The 23,507-nt window shown below is 42.0% G+C and overlaps 1 protein-coding gene and 1 pseudogene across 45 annotated transcripts in view; one reads left to right on the forward strand and one right to left on the reverse strand.

Moving 5' to 3' along the window:
• Window positions 1-23,507, forward strand: part of Mapkap1 (MAPK associated protein 1) — a 201,073-nt gene that overhangs the window by 13,738 nt on the left and 163,828 nt on the right. For 24 of the 45 annotated variants that reach the window (XM_087651385.1, XM_087651396.1, XM_087651390.1 and 21 more), the window contains 2 exon segments: window positions 11,807-12,134; window positions 14,690-14,779. The exons of 11 other annotated variants lie outside the window; for them this stretch is intronic. In XM_087651385.1, the coding sequence (XP_087507511.1) occupies window positions 11,876-12,134; window positions 14,690-14,779 (349 nt within the window). In that variant the 5' untranslated portion in view covers window positions 11,807-11,875. 45 annotated transcript variants of the gene reach the window in all.
• Rps7-ps1 (ribosomal protein S7, pseudogene 1) lies at window positions 15,764-16,334 on the reverse strand (annotated as a pseudogene).

The raw sequence follows: 23,507 nt of genomic DNA on the forward strand, positions 1-23,507 counted from the left end.
GCTGTCCTCTTTCCATGGCACTGTTGGAGTCCTCCAGTGGCTCTCATGCTTTATGGTGAGCAGTTATGGTCTTGGTTTTCTCCCTTGTCTGACTCTCCTCTTTCAGATAAGGACTGCCGCTGAGCACTGGTTACTTTGACTCCCAGCATGTGGTAAGAGGGACAGATGTTTGTACACTCACTTAGATAAGTGTGCACAGTGGGTTCGAGAGTGGGGTGAGTGGACTAGGGGTAGTATGGGTTCAGGGTAGAGTTCTGAGTCAGCTGCCTGGGCTTTATCATGGCTCCACCTATTACTTGTGTTGTCTTTGGCAAGTTTGTGCCTCAGTTTACTGATGTATAAAACATGGGTAATAGTAGAATTGATGTCACAATTTTGTGAATGAAGAAAGTGGCTTTATCAAACCATAGTTAGGGCTCTGATAGTGGGAAACTGGGATTAGGTTTCCTCAGTGGTCCATCTATACATGCCATAGTGCTCTTGTCAAGGTCAGAGGGCAACTTGAGGGAGTTACCTCTTCCAGCCATGTCTGTCTTGGTATTGAAGTAAGGTGGTCAGTTTTGGGGGCAAGCACTTTTGCTTGCCGGGCCATCTTCCTAGCTCCAGAGATACCCCTGTGCTGTGTGTTTGATCCTGTTACATTGTTCCTCTCACAAGCCTCCTGTAGCTCCTCATTTCTTTTGGAATAAAGGAATACCTGCAGGGATTTGCCTTGTTTGTCAGCCCCTGCTCTGTGCTGCTTGTCCCCACAGAACTACTGGGGACTTCTTGAATTGTGGCAGTCATGTCCCCAAAGCCTCTAGCTTGTTAGCTCTCTTCCCTCAAATGCTCACATGCCCTTGGCTTTTCCTGTTGTTTTAGATGGTAAGTCGGAAACACCTCGGGGCACCAGCCCTGTGCTGGCTTGTTTACAGTTGTACCCCAGTACTCCATCTACCCTGCCTCATTGTCCCCTGTGCTTCTATCCAGTGCTTCTAGCTACCATTGTACACATGCTTGGTTTGCCAGGCTGACCTCCTTAGGACGTGAGCTCCACACAGGCAGGGTCGTGGCTGTAAATGCACACGTGTTCTGTCAGCACAGTTGCTGTCCATGCATAGTTGCTGAGTGTACCCATTCAGTACTTAGTGATTGTTGTGGGTATCGGGTTCATTACTTAGAGGTAGACAGGCCCTGCAGTGCAATGGAAAGGATGCATTAGGATTCCTGGAAGAACTGACCATTGAGCTTACAGTTTGAGTGTGAATAGGAGACACCCAAGTAAAGAGCACTTGTGTGGAGAATGCTGGGGGTCTTGTTTGTTTGTTTGTTTGTTTGTTTGTTTGTTTTGAGATAGTCTCACTGAACCTAGGGCTCACAGATTAGCTATACTGGCAAGCCAGCATGTAGATCCTGTAAATCCTTATGATCCTGCCTCCCCAGTGCTAAGATGACAAGCATGCTTTCGGGCCTCATTCTTGCATGGCTAGTGTTCAAAGTACTCGATCACCTGAGCCATCTTCCCAACCACAGGCTTTGTAGAATAAGCATGAGCAAACGTAACTTGTGATGCTGTTTGCTTTGTCACAGTCCTCTGGAAGTCTGCGAGTGCTGTGTGTCAGTGATGAGCTTGGCCTTCTGACCCTCTGGCATTCCTCTCCCAAGCCTGCTTTGTGCAGTGTGGAGATGTAACACAGTATTTTGTACATCATATTAAGCACTCACCAACTGATCAACACACTCAGCCCTGCTTCCTTCTTTCTTTTTTAAAGACAGAGTCTCACTGTGTAGCTCTGGCTGTCCTGGAACTTTCTAAGTAGACCAGACTAACCCTTTTAACCTAGGGAGATCTGCCTCCCTAGTGTTGGGATTAAAGGCTCTCATGGCTGACCTGCAGTTTGTTTTTATAGCAGAGATTTGAGCTCTAGGTCTCAGATCTAGACCTATCAGAACTATGAGAACACATGTGGCGGGGGTGAAAAGGTGCTGAAATAAGCAGCAGGATTTGTTTAGATTGTAGATTTTTTTTTTTTTTTAAGATTTATTTATTATATATAAGTACACTGTAGCTGTCTTCAGATACACCAGAAGAGGGCATCAGATCTCTTTACAGATGGTTGTGAGCCACCATGTGGTTGCTGGGAATTGAACTCATGACCTCTGGAAGAGCAGTCGGGTGCTCTTAACCGCTGAGCCATCTTTCCAGCCCTAGATTGTAGATTTTTGAGTGTAGATTTTTGTAGCGAAGTTCTTTGGTTTAGTCAGAAACGGTTTTGAGGGAATCAGAAATGACCACAGATGTCTTTTAAATCACACGTTAAGGCTTCTTGGCCTCAGCGTTGTTGATACTGACATTTTTTTTTGGTTCATTTTTTCGGAGCTGGGGACCGAACCCAGGGCCTTGCGCTTCCTAGGAAAGCGCTCTACCACTGAGCTAAATCCCCAGCCCCGATACTGACATTTTGATGGTACAGTTCTTTGTTGTGAGTGTTTCCTTGGGCACTGTGGCATGGTTTGCAACATCCCTAGTGTTCATCCACATTGGCAGCACCCATACCCAGTGTGAAAACCAGAGATGTCTCCAGACATTGCCAAGTGTCTGATCCCATTGCCATTGTTGAGTCTTCAGCAACTGACTTAAGGAGAGAAACAGTCAGACCTTCATAAAATCACTACCTTACTAAGTCAAACAGTTTGGAGCAGACAGTCTCTTAGAAATGATATTTCTACAACTAATTAATGAAAGCAGAAATAAAATTCTTGTAAGACCACTTGGGCCTGGGATTCAGAGAAGAATTTGCAAGGCGTGAGATTATATTGGATAGGAGAGAATGATTTGCTGTGTTGGAGAGCATTCCCCAAGCCCAGAAGAGACACAGTGAGACTGGCAGGAGTGGAGAGAAGGGCTAATGGAGAAACCAGGCCACAGAGAGCCTTTTATGCTGTCTGCGGAGGCCGTTAGGCTACGTATGACAATCATCTCAGACTCCATCATGGCGTACAGCAGTACAAATTCAGACTAGCAGACAGGAGCTGAGCTCCAGCTGGGTTCCTTCCCAAGATCTCAGAAGGTTGAAAGAAAGGATGTAGTTGGTGATGAGCTTCTGAGCTCCTTAGGTTGTTGGTAGGATGTGTTCCTCATGACTGAGGGCCCTGTTGTGTTTAGCTAAAGGCTGAGGCATTTTCAGTGCCCTTGGTCGTTGCTGTGTGGTTCTGAAGTCGACGCTTCGTCACTTGGCTAAGAAGTCTTATATGACAGAATGTCACCAAGGAATTGTATGTTCACACCTTTGTCATGTCCTTTTGTCTGTAGTTTGTAGGTCTCACCTATACTCAAGGAAAGGAGTAGCGATACCTCAAAGAGTAGACGATGCAAAGCCAGACTCTGCAGCTTTCTTAGAGTTCTGTCTCCCCATACACCCCCTGTTCCTTAAGGGCAGTGGTCGTCTGTTATTTCTCAGTAGTCTCTGTCTCTGGTGCCTGACACACTGTAACACTCGTCAAATGGGTAGAGTCTAGGAGTGAGCACTTGGCAGGCAGATGAGCAGTGCTTACTGTGTGAGCCCTTAGACCAGGGATTTCATGTTGAAAACTGTCTAGTTGCTTTGACATTGTTTGTATCCTCACTCTAGAAAAACTATAAACATTTTTACCTGAGATCTTAAAGTAAAACGTGAGTTTATTTATTTTTACAGCTGCCAATCAAGCCTATTATGTCAGAGAGACAACACCAAAAAATAATTTAGGGCTACATTGCAGGAAACTGGCAGATTTCTTATAACCGCTGAAGTCATTGTCAGGTTTGGAGCTTTGAGAGTGGTGTGTTGTCTGAAGTTTACTGCTACTGCTACTTAAGAAACATTACTTTAGGACCTGAAAGCGCCGTTTTCTAAAAGGGGAAGTAACACTGTTGTGTGTGGTTTCTGTATGATTGTTAACTCGGGCAGTGCTTACGTTCTGTGGACTTGTCATCAGGAACATCTTACGCAGACTTTCAACTCGGAGAAGGAATGGCATTAAAGCTAGTCTTATCTTCACCCTTAATAATCCTATCATTGATATTGGGGTTCAGGGTAAACCCTGTGTGTTCTGGGGAAACTGAACACACAAAAACAAGCATTGCACATTTTTCTGGGCAATCAATTTTGGTAACTTTTTCTAAAGATTTATTATTTTAATTGTGTTAATGTATGTGGTGGGAATATGTGCACAGGAGTGCTGCTGCCAGAGACCAGCATTGCCTGGAAGGTCCTGGCAGCTGGAGCAGCTGTAGGTGTCTGCCTGTGTGCTGGGAACAGAACTCAGCTTCTGGAAGAGCAGTTTGTGCACTGAACCGCTGACAGCCACCTCCTCAGGCTGGTGGATGTTTGTTGTTTTTGTTGTTGTTGTTACTCTAGACTGCCTTGAACCTGCAGTGGAGCTGAGAATGACTTTGGACTTCTGGTCCTACTGCCACCGCCTCCCAAATGGAGACACTACAGGCCTGATCCATCACACTTGGCTCTAGTGGTGTGTGTGTGTGTGTGTGTGTGTGTGTGTGTGTGTGTGTGTGTGTGTGTGTGTGTATTTCCTTTAAAAAAAAAAGAGGTACAGTTTGTTTTTGTTTTGTTTTTTTAAATGGGATAGAATGTAACTAATGAATTGCAAAAACAAGTTTCCTGCCCTGCCTGGTAGCCCTAACCTTTAGTCCTAGCACTGGGGAGGTAGAGGCAGGAATCTTGTACAGAGTGAGTTCTAGGACAGCCAGGGCTACACAGAGAAACCCTGTCTCCAAAATCCAAACCAAAACAAAAACACCCAAGTTTCTTGGCACTGGATGTTGCCCAACAGTAGTTTTGCCTAGCATGCACACACCACACGCATAAATTTGAAGATGGCCCAGTTGCCATGTAAACATGAGGACCTGAATTCAGATCCCATAACATAAAATCTGGGGGCATGAGGTGTGCCCGCCATCCTAGCACTCGGGTTGTAGAAACAGGTGGTCCCTGAAGCTCACTGGCCAGACACTCTAGCTGGATTGCTGTATTTAGGTTCAGAGAGACTCTGTCTCAGAAAATAGGGTGGAGAGTGCTTGAGGGAGACACTCAGTGTCCGGCTCTAGCCTCCACAGAGACACGTTCATGCCCCTGTGCTGGCACCTATACACACCTGCTGCCTGAACATGTATGTATAGCACACATAGCTTTTCTTTTGATGATGTTTGGGAAGTAGTCCAAAGCCAGGCATGTAGAGGCCAAGATTTTTGATTAGTGTAAATCATAATGTGAGCCCAGATTCAAGGACAGGGTAGTGAACTTCAACGATTGGCTTGCTGTGAGGAGCTGTAGAAAGATATCTGCCATGTGCCCAGTATGGTATTTAATTCCTGTAAGGCTTAGTTTACAAAACAAAGATGTTACTGCATCCTAGTCTGGCTGTTAATAAGTACTACCCATGGGAAAACCAGCAGGGCTCATCTATGACTGTTCTTGTGTTTCTGCCTAAGCGGAGCCCAGCCATCCTTAAAAATGCTGCCACTCCCTTTCCAGGGCTGCTCTCACTGTCTGAAGTTAGGCACAGTCACATGGAGAAGGTTTAATTCAGAGTTACATTGGAGAGCATTAGAGAAGGAAATTTTGAAGCAATAAACCACAGTTTATTTTAATAGTCATTTAAATTATTTTCAAATTCCAGGAGGTATGAATTCTGAACTTTAACCGGAGCAGAGAATGTTGATCATAGTCAAAAGATGGTTCTTTGGTTTCTATGAATGGAAAACTTAATATATAATGAAAGGGTTTTGTTTTCCTAACTTATGACCGTCCTGCATTGTGGTAGATAAATGAGACTGCTATCCTTAGTCTGTGTTAAGGACTTCTGTATGGGAATCAGGTTATCGTGGCTAATATTAACAGTGTCAAGTCAAGGTACAGTGTGGAAAGGTTAAAAAACCCCTCACATCTGCTGTTACATGTTGTTAACTCCCTTAGCAGACGTTAAATCATTTCAAGTACAATAATAGTGTGGGAGGTAAATTAACTAACCATTAACAATCTTATAAATACACAATTAACATGCCAGCATTTATATGACACATTGATGGGGCAGCAGTAATGTTTGATTGGGAGTTGCAGACCTTTGAGAAGCCTCAGGCTGTCGCTTATTCAGATAGGTTTTCACAGATTGCAGGTGAGGACTCCCCAGTCACCCAGAGCAGTGGGTGTGGTATTTGGAAAGGAGAGGAGATGAGGGCTCTTGGTAAGCATGGGCTGGAACACAGGCATTTTCCTTGTAGGTCCTTAGGGAGTGGGGGAGTACAAGGAGGGCTCAGTATTTAGGATGAGTTATTTGAAGAAAGATAAAATACTACAACTATGGATTTATAGCTGAGGTCACATAAATTAGTAAAATTTTCAAAAATGTCCTGGGGTAGGGCTGGAGGCATAGCCAGAGGTGAGTGCTTGCCAAGCACGCAGAAAGTTCCTGGGTTTGAGCTCCAGCATTCCAACCAATCAGCCAGGCAGAAGACGAATTTAGACCTAACTCATATGTGAAGAGCTCTGCGGTTTCAGGTTGAAAGCAAATGAGCTCTTACATCCCTGCTGTGTGGGATGTTTCTGATACTTACCTACCTACCTTCCTTCCTTCCTTCCTTCCTTCCTTCCTTCCTTCCTTCCTTCCTTCCTTCCTTCCAAAACCTTTTTCAATAATTATTACAGGTTCTGTTTAATTTTTTTCTGTTGCAAAAAAATTACTATAGCATTAGCAGAGAGTAGCTCAGGGTCTTGGTTATAGCTGAACACATTTGTGTCTCTAAGCTTTTATGAGGACCTAGGAAGAAATGTCTCTCAGGCCTCAGAGCCCAAACAGCACAGCAGTGGCATGTTTACAGGGAGGTTTAGGATGGCTGTTTGTCACAGAGGGTAGGACCTGTGCTCTGAACAAATTTCTTAACCATTTTTTCTATGCTTTTTTTTTGTTGTTTGTTGTTGTTTGCTTGTTTGTTTTAGACACTATGTAGCTGTCCTGGAACTTGCTGTGTAGACCAGGCTGGCCTTGAACTCACAGAGATCCTCTTGCCTCTCCCTCTGAGTGCTGGGATTAAAGGCATGGGTTACTGGGCCTGATGATAACAGCAATCTTGAAAGGGTTGTTTTGATGGGTATGTAAGTCAATCCATGTAAAAGGGATAGAATAATTTTAGCTTTCAGTCACTTAAGGTTAGGTGCTGCTAGTTCCTTTGGCTTCTGGAGCTGTGTGGTCTAGCTATAGCAGATGTACAGAGTTCTTTGGATGATGCTGTTTTGTCCTGAACCACTGCCCCTTGGCTACTTTCCCTCCTCTGCATGCATGTTTTATCAGGCTTCGTCTCTATAAGCCATTGCCAGTAAAGCTTGGGAGCTTGTGTGAATAGAGTTCTTATTAAAGAACATTCAGGACTGGACATAGTTGTGTACGCCCAGTTTTGAGACAGGAAATCCTCCTGATTTGAGGCCAGCCTGGGGTACAGAATGAGATCCCAAACTTAAAATGATTTTTCAGTCCTGATATTCACCAGATTCTTCTAAAAACAATTGCCTTCTTAGACTATGTGCCAAGTTACCACATGCAGGTTCCGTGATTATGAATGAACGTGAGTAGGTGTGAGGAGTTGTGTGTAGTATCCATGTTCTACTGGGATCCTCTTTTAATAGGGTAGTAGGACCTGAGCAGATAGGTACTAAATACCTTTTCATAAGGAAACCAACTTCATATATGAAAATTACCTGCTATTTTTAAAACTAGGAAAGGTAACACGCACGCACACACACACACACACACACACACACACACACACACACACAACTCAGTGGTTTGCAGCCATTACTGCTACCCATCCAGAACTTTTCATCTTCCTAGACTGAACAGTACTGAACATCTGCCCAGTCCTCCTTCCTCCAGCCCCCAGCAGCTACCAGTGTCCTTTGTGTCAGTAGAAAATGATGTGTGCTCTAGGTGGCCCACGAGAATACACTGTCTGTGTGACTGGCACATTTTCCTCAGTTATGTCCCTGGGTTTCATCATCCACTGAAGCATCAGCATTTTCTGGATTTTAAGGTTAATGCTATAGCCAATGTATGGGTCACATTTTGTTTATCCTCTACCATATGTGTTTCTATTTTAGTAATTTGTGTGTGTCTGTGTGTGTGAGCACATGCATGTGTGTGTATATGTGTGCTTATCTGTGTGTGTGTGTGTGTGTGTGTGTGTGTGTGTGTGTGTGTGCACATGTGGGCCCATGTGTGCAGAGGCCAGAGACATTAGGTGTCTGTTCTGCTGTTCTTTACCTTATTCTGTTGTAGTGTGGCCAATCCTCACTCTGGACTACTAACCAGCAGGCATCAGGAAACCTCCCGTCTCTGTCCTCCATAGCACTAAAATTGCAGGTGTATGTAGTCAGACCTATTTTTTTTTAATTTATTTAATTTTATGTACACTGGTGATTTGACTGCATGTAAATCTGTGTGAGGGTATCGGATCCCCTGAAACAGGAGTTACAGACAGTTGTGAGCTTCCATGAGGATGCTGGGAATTGAACTCAGAAACTCTGGAAGAGTAGCCAGTGCTCTTAACTACTGAGCCATCTCTCCAGACCCACCATACCTGATTTTTTATGTAGGTGCTGGGAATTTGAACTCAGGTTCAAATCATGGACCCCAATAGTGTTCCATTGCATGTATGTGTCAGGGCACATGCACAGTTGTTTGGATGATTAGGTTATGTTTAGCTTCTCAGTATATGTTCCAAACAATTCTGAGGTAACACTTATGCTCAGTTACTGCCTAGGGCAAGTGTTAGAGTGGATTTCAGTGTTTTTATGTTTTATATTTTGATAAGCATTGCCAAGTTTCCTTCATGAATACCCACTTCCCTCCCTCCGTCCCTCCATCTCTCCTATTGTACATGAGTATGTAGTGCCTGTCTCAGGACACAGGTCGACATTAGTTCTTCAGAGTCTTCTTGCTTTATACAACTGAACAGGAAAAATAACTTGACTTCATCTTTGTTCTGAACATCTGTTTTAGAAATCAGATATACCTTCAGGTGATGCTTAGCTGCTCTTAAGAGATTTAAAAAAAACTGTCGTGGTTCTGAAAAAGCAATGTTGGCATAAGTTGCCAGTGTCCAAGGTGACAGTTTTGAAGGGCACATTGGTGAGAAGCTCTCTTTTCTGTGTTACCTCTCTCTACACACTTGACATGCTCAAAGGGCTTATCTTGACAGCAGCGTTGGATAGTCATTGGAAGTTGGACAGTGACACGTATTGAGTGTCTTGCTTGGTGTAGCATTCTGTTGCCAGTGATATGCGGTGCTAAGACCCTTGTCCTTATAGAATTGCAGAAACACCTCATAGGATCCCAGAAATGACTCCCTACCCCCAGTAGCATGTTCCCTTGGGAAGTCCTAGGAAGTTCCCTCAGCTAGTATGGATCAGTCCACACAGATTCGTCCGGGTATGGAGTCATATTGTTTAATAAACAGCCTGCTGGTGCTAGGGTGTGTTGAGGTCTCTCTAACAAAGGATGAAGTTGGGGAGCTTGTGTGCCTCCTCAGAGGTGCTTAACCCATTCCTCTAATATTTGTAAGCTGCACTGAGCAGATTCACTTTACTAGAAAAGAGTTGTATTGTTGTTGTTGTTGTTGTTGTTTTGAGGGAACTTCTTTTTCTTTGCTCTTTGGGTTTTGGTTCTAGAACACTCAGTAAGCATTTGGTTTTGCGGCAAGCTAGGTAACGTAAGGGTGAAAGGCACAGCCCTTTTGCCAGCAGTGAGCTGCCTTTCTTTCATGGAGGAAAGATTGCCTTAGGAGAGCCTGCAAGTGGCCGGCTGTGACATGATAGATCAGCCTCTTTACAAGTGAGTCCATGCTTGGTGCTCCCTCCATGGTTATAGAAAAGGCTTCATTTTTACAAGTGGAATTTAAATGCTCACTTTAAATTTTATAATTATTTCATTGGCGTTTTAACATTTCCAAGATCAGTTATTTCAGAATTGTAGGACACTTACTGCATGGTATTGGGGGCATACATAGGAGATATGCATAGTTTTGTTCACGTGGTCCTTAGCTTTGCATTTCCCATTGGCCTCTGTGAGAGAAGTTGTTCATGAACCAGATATAAAGGAAAGAGCAAATATTAATGTGATTATCTTGATTAGCAATGTGCTTCAATTAAATTTCCTTTTAATGTCAGTATCTTAGCAGTTTTCAAACTGTAGGTTATGATTCCTTTGGGAAACCTTTGTCTCCAAAAATATTTACATTACGTTTTGTAACAGTAGCAAAATTATAGTTACGAAGTAGCAACAAAAATAATTTTATGGTTGGGGTGGTCACTGCAATATGAGGAACTGTATTAAAGGGTCGCAGCACTAGGAAGGTCGAGAACCACTACACTAGACAACATCAGCAAAGTGATCATTACCAGGCAAAATTAAAAAATCAACTAGCTGTCATGGTTTATGTCATTAGCTTTTCCCTTTCTAGAAGAGACAGACAACAAGTCTTTCATCTTTTATCCCTTTCTTCTCTTTCTCCTTGTCCTTCTACCAGGAATCAAACCCAGGGCTGGGCCTTGTAAATGCTAGGCAAGTAGCCTTCTATAGCCCCAACCCAGAGTTAGGGGTTTTTGTGTGTGTGTGTGTGTGTGTGTGTGTGTGTGTGTGTGTGTGTGTGTGTGTGTTCAGGTGCATATGCTCATGTAAATGAGACCAGATGAAGACATTATTCTGCTGTATAACTCTCTGCCTTATTCCCTTGAAATAGTCCTACTGTATCTGGAGCTAAACTTACAGCTGGCAAGCCACAGTAATCCTCTTGTGTCTTTCTACCATAGCTTCGGGGTTATAGACAATGCTGCTTCTGTGCCCAGATTTTTATTTTAAGATATGTTTAATTGTATGTTTATTAGTGTTTTGTCTGCATATATGTGTGTGCACCAGATTTGTGGTTGGCACCTATAGAGGTCAGAACGTATCAGGGCACCTTGAATTGTAGTCACAGATGTTTGTGAACCATGTGGGTGCTGGGAATCAAACCCAGGTCTTCTGGAAGAGCTCTAATTGCTGAGCCATTTCTCCAGCTTCCAACACTTTCATTTTTATCTGGGTTCTAGGAATTTAAAACTAGTTCGGTCTTTAGGGTCTATTTCCTAGCCACAGTGTGCATTTATTTTCTGTTGAATATTTCCAGCCAACTTAGAAAGTTCCAACTAGTCCCTGGAATAAACATCATTGCATATAGTTGTAATAGGATCAAGGAAGCAGTTCTTATAATTGTGTTTCTAAAATAAGAAATTAATCTTGTGGCAAGGCAATTATGATTAATGCATTTTATTTTAAAAACACAATATCATCTTAAAAGAAAGAAAAAATGTTTATTAAGCATATTACTTTGTTGATAAACTTGTAAAATCCCTAGCTGCTCAGAAAGCTTCTGGCCCCTTTAAACTGACAGCTGTGGCTGAAAACTACCTTGCAGCACCTTGCAGACCCCCATCTCCCTCCCAGCATCATGAGCAGTACATGAGTAGTGGAAGAGCGAAGGAAAACATCTGCTCCAGTGGTGCTTCCTTGCTTTGAATGGCCTCACTAAGTGTTGCTATGATTTGTTTGCAAGAGAGCCATAGGCCCTACCTAGTGCTTGTAAGGATCTCCTTTCTGTTTAGATTTAATTGTTCAAGCTCCTGGGTACAGAGATAATGTTGGTTTTCTGAGGTAGAATTTTACCACATTGACTTTGTTTGAAAAATGATTCAGCCATTTTCTGCCTGATTCTTAAATATTGCTGTGTGCATCATGTTTCTAGGTAGGTGAGCCTGTGAAACAGTATGAAGAGGAGAAAATAGCCTTTTAAAGAGACTGGCCCACAGAAAGGATGGCCTTCTTGGACAATCCAACTATCATTCTAGCTCATATTCGACAGTCACATGTGACCAGTGATGACACGGGAATGTGTGAGATGGTTCTCATTGATCATGACGTTGACCTAGAGAAGACTCATCCTCCGTCAGTGCCTGGAGACAGTGGGTCAGAAGTTCAGGGAAGCAGTGGTGAGACGCAGGGCTACATATACGCCCAGTCTGTTGATATTACCTCGAGCTGGGACTTTGGTATTAGAAGACGCTCAAACACAGGTAAACTCTGTCTTCTAGCTGTGTCTTCCTAGCTTCAGATCAGTCAGCTGAGAGATAACGGGCAATGTTGGAACAGGTTTGTTGGGGAGTCTTTGTGTCGAATTGAAGATTGGGGCTGAGCCTCTCCTGTATGAGTGAGTGGAAGAGCCTCTGGTGTGGGGCTGTCCGAAGTAGACAGGAAAGCTGTGTGTAGGTGGAAGTTACCTGTATAAAAGGAAGTGGGCCTGTTTTGAGACCTTAGGGCCACCAAGTCTCAAGTCAGTTTCCTGGAAGAATCCCGGGTGATAAAGAACTCTTAATATGGGAACAGGCTAGCCCAGGAATATAAGTCACCAAAATCAATACAAGAGCAGACAAGCCCACCAAAGTCCCAGGACCTGGAATGTGGGTCGAGAGGAGATGTAATAGGAATTTGTACACTGGCTGAGAGAGGAACAGAAATGTCCCCATTTTGGTACTTTACTGTTATTTTCTTAGGTTGATCACTACCTTTAATGTGAGTGGTTTGCAGATGCTCAACTATGGCATGTGTATTTCGTCCTTGCTGTTCGAAGCTTGTCATTGTCCCTTTCCAGCCAATAGTGCTTCTGTGGTCTCTCAAGGAGAATGCAGTGTATAGTCAGTGCTTTTATTGGGAGAGACAGAAGATGGGGAAGGGAGGAAGAACACACATACATACACACACACACACACATACATACATACATACATACACACACATACACACATACATACATACATACATACATACATACATGCATGCATGCATATATTAGAGACAGGGTATTTTGGGGATCATTTTAGACCATTATACGGCATCAGTCCCAGTAACCTCTTAATCCCAAGGAAAGGGAGTGGCAAGAAATTGGACAATATTGAAAATGTTTATTTTCCTGGTCCAAATGTGAAATGTTCTCATGGAAGTCTCTGACAGAGCCGGGCACACCCCACAGTGAAAGACAACACTGAAGTTAGATTTAGAATGCAGTGCCTGTGACCTAAAAAAGAGTAGTTTGCCCTTATGATTAAAATAACTAATATCACTTCCCAGGGATTTTTATCAAAATAGGGTTTGAGTGCAAGTTTATATACAATTTAGAGCCATTGATAGTCAGTGCTGTGGTTGGAACATCCTTGCAAGTCAGTGTGATGGTGTCTTCTGTCCTAGGCTGTGTGGACTTCACCAGGATTATGCCCAGCCCAGTGATCGCTTTATGATATTACTGTGGCTGTATTTTCCACAGTTATTAATTGCAGTGTAATGTGTTTTTCCTCAGTGGATTTGATTAGATATAGTGATGCCAGAATGCTTTTACAAGCCAGGGTGACTGTGGTGACACACACCTTTACTCCCAGCACTTGGGAGGTGGAAGCAGGCAGATCTCTGAGGTTGAGGTCAGCCTGGTCTACAGAGCTAGTTTCAGGGCAGTTAAGGCTACACAGAGAAACTTTTGTCTTGAAAAAAGAATCAAACAAACAAACAAAAATAGACTGCTTTTGTCAAAGTAGTTTAAATTTCTGGCAAGATTATTTCCAGTGTTCTTCCCCATAGTGCTAAGGAAAGAATGGTATGACTTCCCACCTTGTAAAGAAAATTTATTTTAGTTTTTTTTTTTTTTAATTGTCAAATGTGTGTACCTTAACAGAATGTTGAAAATGAGCAAGAAAAAACAAGCTTTGAGAGAGGCCTGAGTTGTGACTTTTCTCAGTTGTGGTCTTGAGCAGCAGTTGCCAATGGATACTGATGGTTTCTCCGTAAAGGACCAGGCCACTGGTTTTTGAAGGTTGAAGGCTGATCATAAATGTGTAATTTTAGATGACTCTTGAACCTGAAATTTCTTTTGTTAACAATGAGGTTGTAGCAGTTAATTGAAACTATGGGCTATATTGGTGATCAAGGAATTTAGTTTTTAATCTTTTCAGTACATCTTAAAGTTTTTTAAAGAAAAATTGTTCTTTTTAAGATTTGACTAATGTTACAAAGATACAAATCATTTATTTTACTACCTATAAACTGTTTCAGCCCACTGAAGAAAAGCTATGCTAATTTATATAGCTTTGACATTTTATAATTTTCATGATTTTTAGATAAAGGATTTTATATTTAAAACTTTAATAGTCTAGTCTGAGTTCATTTATCTTTAATTTTTGAAACGGGTAGAGTAATTCATAACAGTAATTTTATTCCTGTAATGTAATATTCACTTCAGTTCATTTGTGCATTAAAATTCCTTTAAGACCGTTATTAATGATTTATATAATGAAATGTCATATTAATCACAGAAGTTTTCACATTTTATTATTCTCTTCCATGTTAATACTATCTTTATGATCTCTATTAATGTTTTATACCCTCTAATTTCAATTATAAATCAAGAATATTTTCATGTTTTTGTTGGTATTTGCTTTTCAGAGGTGCCACCTTTAAAATTTTATGACTTTCTCCCTCCATATGCAATATAAAACATCTTTATTCATATAAAGATAGTTAATTATGTCTTTGTTTATAGTAAACTTTCATTGACAAACTTATAGTTATAATATTTCTTTTCAAGCTCAAAGATTAGAACGACTCCGCAAAGAGAGACAAAACCAGATCAAATGCAAAAATATTCAGTGGAAAGAAAGAAATTCTAAACAATCAGGTAAATGGACATAACTTTTATTTATGATTTGGGATTCGTGTATTTAGTTTATATCATTATATATGGATTTTTTTTTCTTTTAATCTCTCCTTCTAAGTGTGTATCACTCAGTGTGTTTTAGCTCTGTGCTCTTGTCTGTATTTGTTGGCCTCTGAATCTGTGTATTTCTTATAGATTGTTGGTTGGCCCTTCACGCTGGCTCTCGGGTTAGCTAGGCAGAGAGCCTTTTCTAAAAGCATGATTCCGATACCTTGTTCTTGGAACTAAGGATAGTATATACTTTTCCAAATATGTGTTTAGGTTATGGATTCACTCATAAAGTTCTGTTTCTTTCTTTATTCATTCTTTTATTGTTTCTGCACACATATTCACACGTCATATCGCATTTGTTGAATCAGAGGTCAGCTTGCAGCAATCCATTTTCTCCTACTGTATACGTTCAGGGAATTGAACATGGGTTCTTGTTCTGCCAGCCAGAATCTTTACCAGCTGAGCTCCTGTGCTGGTCCTGTTTGTGTTGCCTTAATCTAGACTTTTCACTTGCTTCAGTGTCCATAATAACTGCCTTTTCTGGTTACAAGTATTGACTGTTTCAGCAAAAAATCCAGTCTGGGATTGTTAGCATTGAAGTTTTCTGTTCATACATTGTACACATATATATAGGCTGGCCATATCATCATCATCATCATCACATCATCATCATCATCATCATCATCTTCTTCTTCTTCTTCTTCTTCTTCTTCTTCTTCTTCTTCTTCTTCTTCTTCTTCTTCTTCTTCTTCTTCTTCTTCTTCTTCTTCTTCTTCTTCTTCTCTTCCCCCTCCTCCTCCTCCTCCTCTTTCTTCTTCTTCTTCTTCTTCTTCTTCTTCTTCTTCTTCTTCTTCTTCTTCTTCTTCTTCTTCTTCTTCTTCTTCTTCTTCTTTTTCATTTTTACTATCTTGTTTGTTTGTTTACTATGAATAACACTGTATTTAGCCATTTTCTTTACAACTGAAACTCTGGGCCTTTAAAATTAGCATCCTTGCCCTTGAGCTTCCTATATACTCCAGAAAAAGTTCTGACCTTGTGCTCCATGTTGTTTTATATGCCTTGTCTAAATGAATCTTTATATGCTGTCTGCCATCAAGTTTCACACAGATCCTTTTCCCCACAGCTTGACTTGGAGAGACCAAGTCCTCAAGGCTGGTGACATGCAGTGCTGTCAGGGGTGGCCTCTGGATGTTTTGCTTATTTTCACATGGCTTTTCTGAGCTGGCTTGGGCAGAACCCACTTCTGAGTAGTGAAGACAACATGCTCTCACTTCTCCAAGTCACAAACTAGCTGGACTTGGATTTTCTGGGAAGATTTTAACTGAGGAACTGGCACAAAAGTTATGATAGCTTTCTAAGCTTTACCGACTTTTATTTCCTTGTCTGCGGTGATGTTGAATTCCTAGAGTTAGGCCTTGAGATCTGAGTTTATCTCCTGTGTGAGCAGCACCTGAGAAAGCCCTGACTCAAACTTGTCTGGCTTCTTGCCATTGGGCTTCATAATATCAGTGCTTGAATTGAACATGGCCTCGTCTTTATGGCTTAGAAAGAGCCATATTACATATTTTCATTTTTATTATTGTTATTTATTTAGTGTAGATGAGTGCGCTATATTGCTGTCTTCAGACACCAGAAGAGTGCATCAGATCCCATTACAGATGGTTGTGAGCCACTATGTGCTTGCTGAGATTTGAACTGAGGACCTCTGGAAGAGCAGTCAGTGTTCTTAACCACTGAGCCATCTCTCCAGCCCACATATTTTCAGTATTTCATTTTCAGCAAGATGAAAAAAATTTAAATCTTCATTACTGTGGGGATGGCTCAGTTGGATAAGCAGTATCAGATCTGAAATTCCAGTGCTGAGCATTCGGTGGCAGGAGGATCTCGAGGACTTCTGCCCAGCCAGTCTAGCCAGCCAGTGAGATCCAGTTGTAGTGAGTGACCTATTCTCAGCACAGTGATGTGGAGGAGGATAGAGAAAAGCCTTGGGCATGTTCCCTGGCCTCTGCATGCACATGTACACACACAATCTTGAAAGTAAAGTGGTCTTAAAACACTTTAGAGTGATTAGATAATGTCTCCAAAATATCCTCCTTGCTGTCCCAGCACCTCCCAATACTGCCTTGGCCGGATGGATGCCTCATATATAGTTGGTGCCCAGTAGTTCTAAGACTGGCAATATCAATGGTTGCTGTGTGATTAGCAGGGCCTCCTGGTGCTGTATTCGTTGCTTCATAGTCTTCATTCTGTACATAGGAGAAGGGATAGTTGCCTGTGATCACGTGTGAGATAGGTGGAAGACGAGTAACTCACCAAAGTCACATCCACGATTTCCATCCAGCTTTGTTTTCCTCCCTAAACCACACTGTATGTGCTTCTTGTTTTCTCTGCAATGTTTTCATTAGGTCCCATTCCTCTGAAAGAGGCCTATGTAGAATCAGAAATCCCATTGTTGAGCTGAGTATGGCAGTACACACCTGTCATCCAGCATTCTGGAGGCTGAAGTAGAAGAATCTCAAGATTAGAGGCCGCCTGGGCTACAGGGTGAGACTTGGCACTCACACACATGTACACATAGACCTTTTCTTTTCATATATCTCACTAATTGATTTCTTACAGTTTTCAGTGGTTTCTTTTTTTAATGTGTGTCATGTTTATGTGAGTTTGCATGTATGTGTATGCATATATATGGAGACTAGACAGTGACTCAACAAGGTCCTTCCTTCCTCACTCACTGTCCATGTTATATATGGAAGCAGGAGCTTTTCATCCATACTGGGATCTCCTGTCCACTTCTGCTATGTCACACTGGGATTCAAAGCTTTGAGCTTTGGTCCTTGAATTTGTTTGGCAGGCACTTTCTCTGCTGAGTCATTTCTCAGGCCCTAGCTTTGCTTTTGATATTTTGAAGATCTGACCTGAAACCGTGTCATTCATTCACATTGTTTCTTTCAAGGTCCTGTGTATTTTGGTGTGGTTGCTGTGAATCTCCTCTTAATGAAGACAAGAGATAGCTTCGCTCTCATTTGTAGGCTGCCCTTCATTTGCTTCCACTTTCAAATCTTAAATATATAAATAAATAACATAGCGTGAGCTGAGCACCTCGGCTGCCTGTGCAGCAGCTCCCTTTCCTGCTGTGGAAAGCCTTCATCTGCCTTTTGTTTCATTCCTTATTAGAAGAGTCAGTGTAACTATCATGAGCTCCCTCAGAATGCTCTTCTTTCCACTGATTTAGTGCGTGCATGCGTCTATACATATGCTATGGTGTTTGCATGAAGGTCAGAAGAAAACTAAGGAGTTGTTTCTTGCCTAGGGACAAACTAAGGTCAATAGGTTTGTCAGCCTTATCCTCTGAACCTCTGACTGGCCCCAGTGTGGCCTTTCTTAGAGGGATTAAAGCATTCTTGGATGGTGACACAAATCCACATGACATTAGAGTAAGACCACCTGAGTGTCCTGTGACTCAGACTTCAGAGACAGATATGGACATAGTGTCCTCCGCAGCCTACATTGTCAAGAGTTGTCACTGAAAGGCGAGAGAGGAATCTGGGAAATCGTAAGCCAACAGTCTCCCCGGGAACCACTGTTGAAATTGTTGTGCATTGACTCCACATTTTGTGTGTACAGGTGAATGTATTTTTAAGCTGACCACATGATCATTTGTGTGTACAAATAGTTGATAAGTGTATCATTTTGTATTGTCTATAGAGTCTCCACTTTTTGGTTTTCCAGACAGGGTTTCTCTCTGAAGCCCCAGCTGTCCTAGAACTCACACTGTAGACCAGGCTTAGCTTGAACTAAGAGATCCACCTACCTCTGCCTCGTGGGTGTTGGGATTAAAGGATTGTGTCGCCATCACCCAGCAGATACTCTCTACTTGTAACATGTCTTATTAGAGTTATTTCTGGAGTTTATATTTCCTCTGTAAATGGCAAGTTCCTTATAACTTTCGTCTTCGTACTTGTTTATAAATAAACTATAGAAAGCAGCCTTTTAATTTTCTTTATAAAGAACTTGCTTTTTCAGATATAATTAATAATTGAAAGAATTTAATTTTCCTTGTCTGTTACATACAAACTTTCTTTAATATCAAACATCTAGTGTAATGTTTCTCTGGTTATCTCACAGTGTTTTATTTTGCTTTCTTCAGATTTGAATCTAAGGTTTGTTTGTTTGTTTGTTTGTTTGTTTGTTTAGAGACTGGGCTTTGCTATTTATTTAGCACAGGCTAGCCTGTGTAATGAATCCCTTCATAATAGTTGTGCCTTTGTCTTACAATCCTGTCCTTAATCCTTCTTAGCTACTATTTCTCCCCCAATCAAAGCCAGCATTTTCCTGAGAGCATCTTGGTCCGTTTTAATGACAGCAGGGCCTCTGACGGCAGCCTGAGTGCTGGTGCTGTTTTCAGACTCCTCTTCCTTATGGTTTATTGGCGAGGCACAAGTACAGAAGTCAGGGCTGAACTGACTTGTAGACCTCTGGCTACAGAGGTCATATTGTTTTGTTTGCTTCTGGCAAGATCTCCCTACCTTGCTTGTAGCCCAGGCTGCTCTGGAATCCCTCATCCTCTCCCCACAGGCATTGCCCCTACCCTTGCTGCCCAGACATTAGTTGTTTTGATTTTATGCTCATGTGTCTTTTTCCTTCTGTTGAAATTTTTGATTCTGGATAGAAAATTTTCTGTTAGAAAATGTATAGCCAAATTATTACATGATAATTCCTCTCTTTAAAAATTAAAAACTACCAACTCCTTGTTATATGTAGTCTCTTCTGTTTCACTTTTCTTTAGGTTGAAGAGACTATACTTTTAATTTGGTAGCTATAGGAGTTTGGATATCTTTCTAGGATCTGTTGATGGGTGGAGTACAAGATGTGAGAGAGAAGAGTCATGCAGCTTCCAAGCTTGGGGCATTGTGGAGTTGAGATGCCACTGGAGAAGGGGACGGCTGTAGAGGAATTAAGTCGGGAAAGGAATGGTCATGGTCACTGACTCACAAGTGACAGCATCAGATATAAAGTGTGTGTGTGTGTGTGTGTGTGTGTGTGTGTGACAGTTTGATGATTTAACAAATATGTATACCTATGATCAACACCACAATCATATGTAGAGGGGTTCTGTTGCTCCTCAAAATTCTCCTTCCTCAGAGGTGAGCATTGTTGTGGTTTACATCACTGCAGTTTAGTTTCACTTCCTGTACATGGTATTTAAATACCAGGCTAATAGAGGTCACTTAGGACGGAAACATAGATGGAGAAAGAAGAGGCCAAAGGCAAGCTTTGGAGAATTCCAGTGACACAGGGAGCCAATGGGGAATCCACAATGTGCTGAGGAGTGCTGACCTGTGTGAGAACACAAGTCACATGGAGTAGAGTCCTGGGAAAGCCAGTGAGAACAGTGATTTAGAGGAAAGGGCTACCAGCCATGTCAGACGGCAGGGGAGCTGAGGAAAGTCCAAAGAAAGGTGTTGTTTGTGTGTGTGTTTTCGATTTGTGTAATCTCCATGAAAGTTAACTTGGTGGAGTGGTGTGACTGCAGTGTTTGGTGACTGGGATTGAGTGGCGAGAAGGACAAGACAGCAGGAATATAGGCAGTGAGTGGCTTTGAGCAGCAGAAAAATGGTCCAGTAACTAGACGAAAGGGCTTGGGCTTTTTCTCTAATGAGCAGTAGTACTGTATGTGCTGCTGGAACTGATGGAAAGTAGAAGAAAGAGGTCAGGACTGGGACCTCTGCTCAGCACCAGGAGCAGGAGCTTACAGGAGAACTGGGCTAAGAGAGAGGCTCTTCCATGGTGCAGGCCAGAGCACCAAGACTTCTCCTTGGTCATCTCCGTTTCCCCAGAACACACAGAGCTGGAAGGAGACGGCAAGCTGGAGTGAAAATTGGTCTGAATGGAAAAAGCTAATACATCATAACCCTCCTGAAAACACGCTCGGGGAGTTACTCTGCCTGTTTCTCTGTGGAGCCACTAGGAACCTATTTCTTAAGCTCAAGAGGACAGAACACTTAGCACTGTTAATACTGGACCTTTCCTTCCTCAAATGTGGCTATAAAACTGTTATATACAGATTACATGTAGCAAGTTAATTGTAACATTGAAAACACCACCTTAGGGGCTGGAGAGATGGCTCAGCGGTTAAGAGCACCCGACTACTCTTCCAGAGGTCCTGAGTTCAATTCCCAGCAACCACATGGTGGTTCACAACCATCTGTAAAGAGATCTGATGCCCTCTTCTGGTGTATCTGAAGACAGCTACAGTGTACTTATCTATTTATTTATGGATAAATAAATCTTTAAAAAAAAAGAAAAAAAAAGAAAACACCACCTTAATCCTCCTGCAATAAGTTCTTCAGATGTGTATCTGATGGTGTCTTAGTCATTGTTCTATTGCTGTGAAGAGGTACCTTGACTAAGGAGAGGAAACTCAAAAGAAAACACTTACTTGGGAGCGCTCTCATAGTTTCAGAGGATTAGTCTATGACCACCACGGTAGGAAGCTATCAGGCATGGTGCTGGAGCAGTAGCTTAGAATGTTATATCATGAACCAGACAGCAGGTGGAAGAGGGGGAGGGGAACACGGGAAGAAGAGGGATGAATAGACAGACAGACACTAGGAATGATGTGGGCTTTTGAAGACTTAAGACACACCCCCAGTGACACACATCCTTCAGCAAGACCATACCTCTTATTTTCACTAACTGAGAACCAAGCATTCAAACATAGTAGTTTATGGAGGCCATTCTAGTAAGACCAGCACAGATAGATTGTGTGTTTGTTTATATGCCCAGAATCCAGATTTAGGCAGTGTGTGTTTAAAAAGAATGATCTGCCAGCCCTGACCCCAATCACAGTTTTGACTGAAATAACCTACTACAGGATGCTGTGGATATGTTAGGACAGTGACAGTAATTGTTTGTAGTTTCCATTTTGTAAGTTAAAGTTTTATCATCAGTATGTATGTAGGAAAGACACTGTGGCCACGCACCACCTAACCACTTGAAACACATTCACAGAATTCTGCCTGGCAGTTTTGGTGTTGAGTGGAAGGAAGGACTGTCACAAGCTGAGTTGATTATGATGACGCTGGCTTGTGCGATTTTATGGTTTGGTTTTGGCTGGAAGTGGCAATGTTGAGTGCATTTGCAGGGATTGGTACTCCCTGGGGCCTTGGAACCTGTCCCTTGTGGAGGGGGCACCACTTTGTCATCTGGCTCATTGTACAACTCTAGAGACTCAGTTGAGGAATTCGCCTTGCCAGCCTTTGATAAGCTGGTGGAGTTCTAAAAAGTTATTAAGTTGTTTAGGAAGCATTTCTGAAAGAGGTGGAAGGGCTGCTGTGACAGATTCTCATGCCAGGATAGGCTTCTGTCCAGAGTGCTGGTTTGTGGAACAAGAGGCTCTCGTTAAACTTCAGAGCTAGGTGCACTGTCCAGTGTTCTCCAAGTCCAGTTGCGGAACCCCCCATCCCCCCAAAGGACAAGGTGTTTCTTTATAATAGACCAGGCTGTGAAGCACTCCTGCTAACCCCTGTTCCTTTGACACCACCAACTCCTCCCTCTTTTCCCCTCTCCATTTTGGGAATTCTGTCAGCGAGGTCTTAGTTACTTGACTCATGTGCTGTAGGGCTCTAGGAGTAGAGAATTCTGGAGGAAAAAAGTTTATTTCATCTTGACTTTCGTGTTTGAATTATTTTTAATATTTTCTTGTAAATATTTTGTAATATTTTACTTGTAGTGAAATGGATTACAATATCATTTACTAATTCAAAGCAGGATATGTGGGAAGAAAATATACAATTCTGGAATTAAAGTTATTTCCCACAAGCTAAACGGAGTGTTTTATGGAGAAATAAAATGTTCCATACCAAGATAAAAAAGTTGTAAAGTAACTAATGCAGAGTTCCATTGTTTTCCTTTGATTTAATTTGACATTGCTTAATCATTAACTAGTATTGAAGCTGTTATTTCAGATTTAAAAATCTGAGATGGAGTTATATAAAAGGTGAAGTGTAGATAGTTTAATATTTATGAAATGGAAAGTGTTCTGGTTCTCATGTACCTACCTTGATACCGCCTTGTTACTGCACTGGTCACACTGGTTACCTTGGTGGATGGTTAGGTGAATTTATAGAGCTAAATTATCGTCATGAAGATTGTGGAGCTGTCTTGATTCAGTGATGAATAAGAGCTGAAAACTTTGGTTTGATGGAATTTAATTTGAATCTCTTCAATCAGGCAGCAAGTTTTATTGAGTTTGTGATGTATTCTTTAGCATCTCCATTGGTGTAGCGCTCAGCTCTGGGGTTAGCTCTAGCTGCATGATTCTGGCCTGACCAGAACTCGCAGAGCTGGCCTCCGAGTCCACATAATTGGCAGTACTACGGCCTATCTCACAGGCTTGTTGTGAAGGGTCAGTAAGCTGCACAAAGGAGGGGTACATCTTTGTTCCTCCTTTTCCTTGTCTGTTTTTGTCCTCAAGATTTTATGCTGGGTGCCATTGAAATGTTAAAGATCTAGAATTTTAAAATCAAACAGTAGTAGAGCTTCAAGAGAACTCGAGGCTTTCTGGATTGACACACCGGAGAGGTGGGGTGAAGTGTTCAGTGTCACACAGCAGTGGCTTCTGCTGAAGCCTGGAGGCCCCCACTGTGAACACTTTTCTTAGGAAAGCTGCTTTCCTTCAGGACTCTGCTCTTCT

The sequence above is a fragment of the Rattus norvegicus genome, chromosome 3, assembly GCF_021556685.1.
Source record: "Rattus norvegicus strain SHRSP/BbbUtx chromosome 3, alternate assembly SHRSP_T2T, whole genome shotgun sequence".
NCBI lineage: Eukaryota > Metazoa > Chordata > Mammalia > Rodentia > Muridae > Rattus > Rattus norvegicus.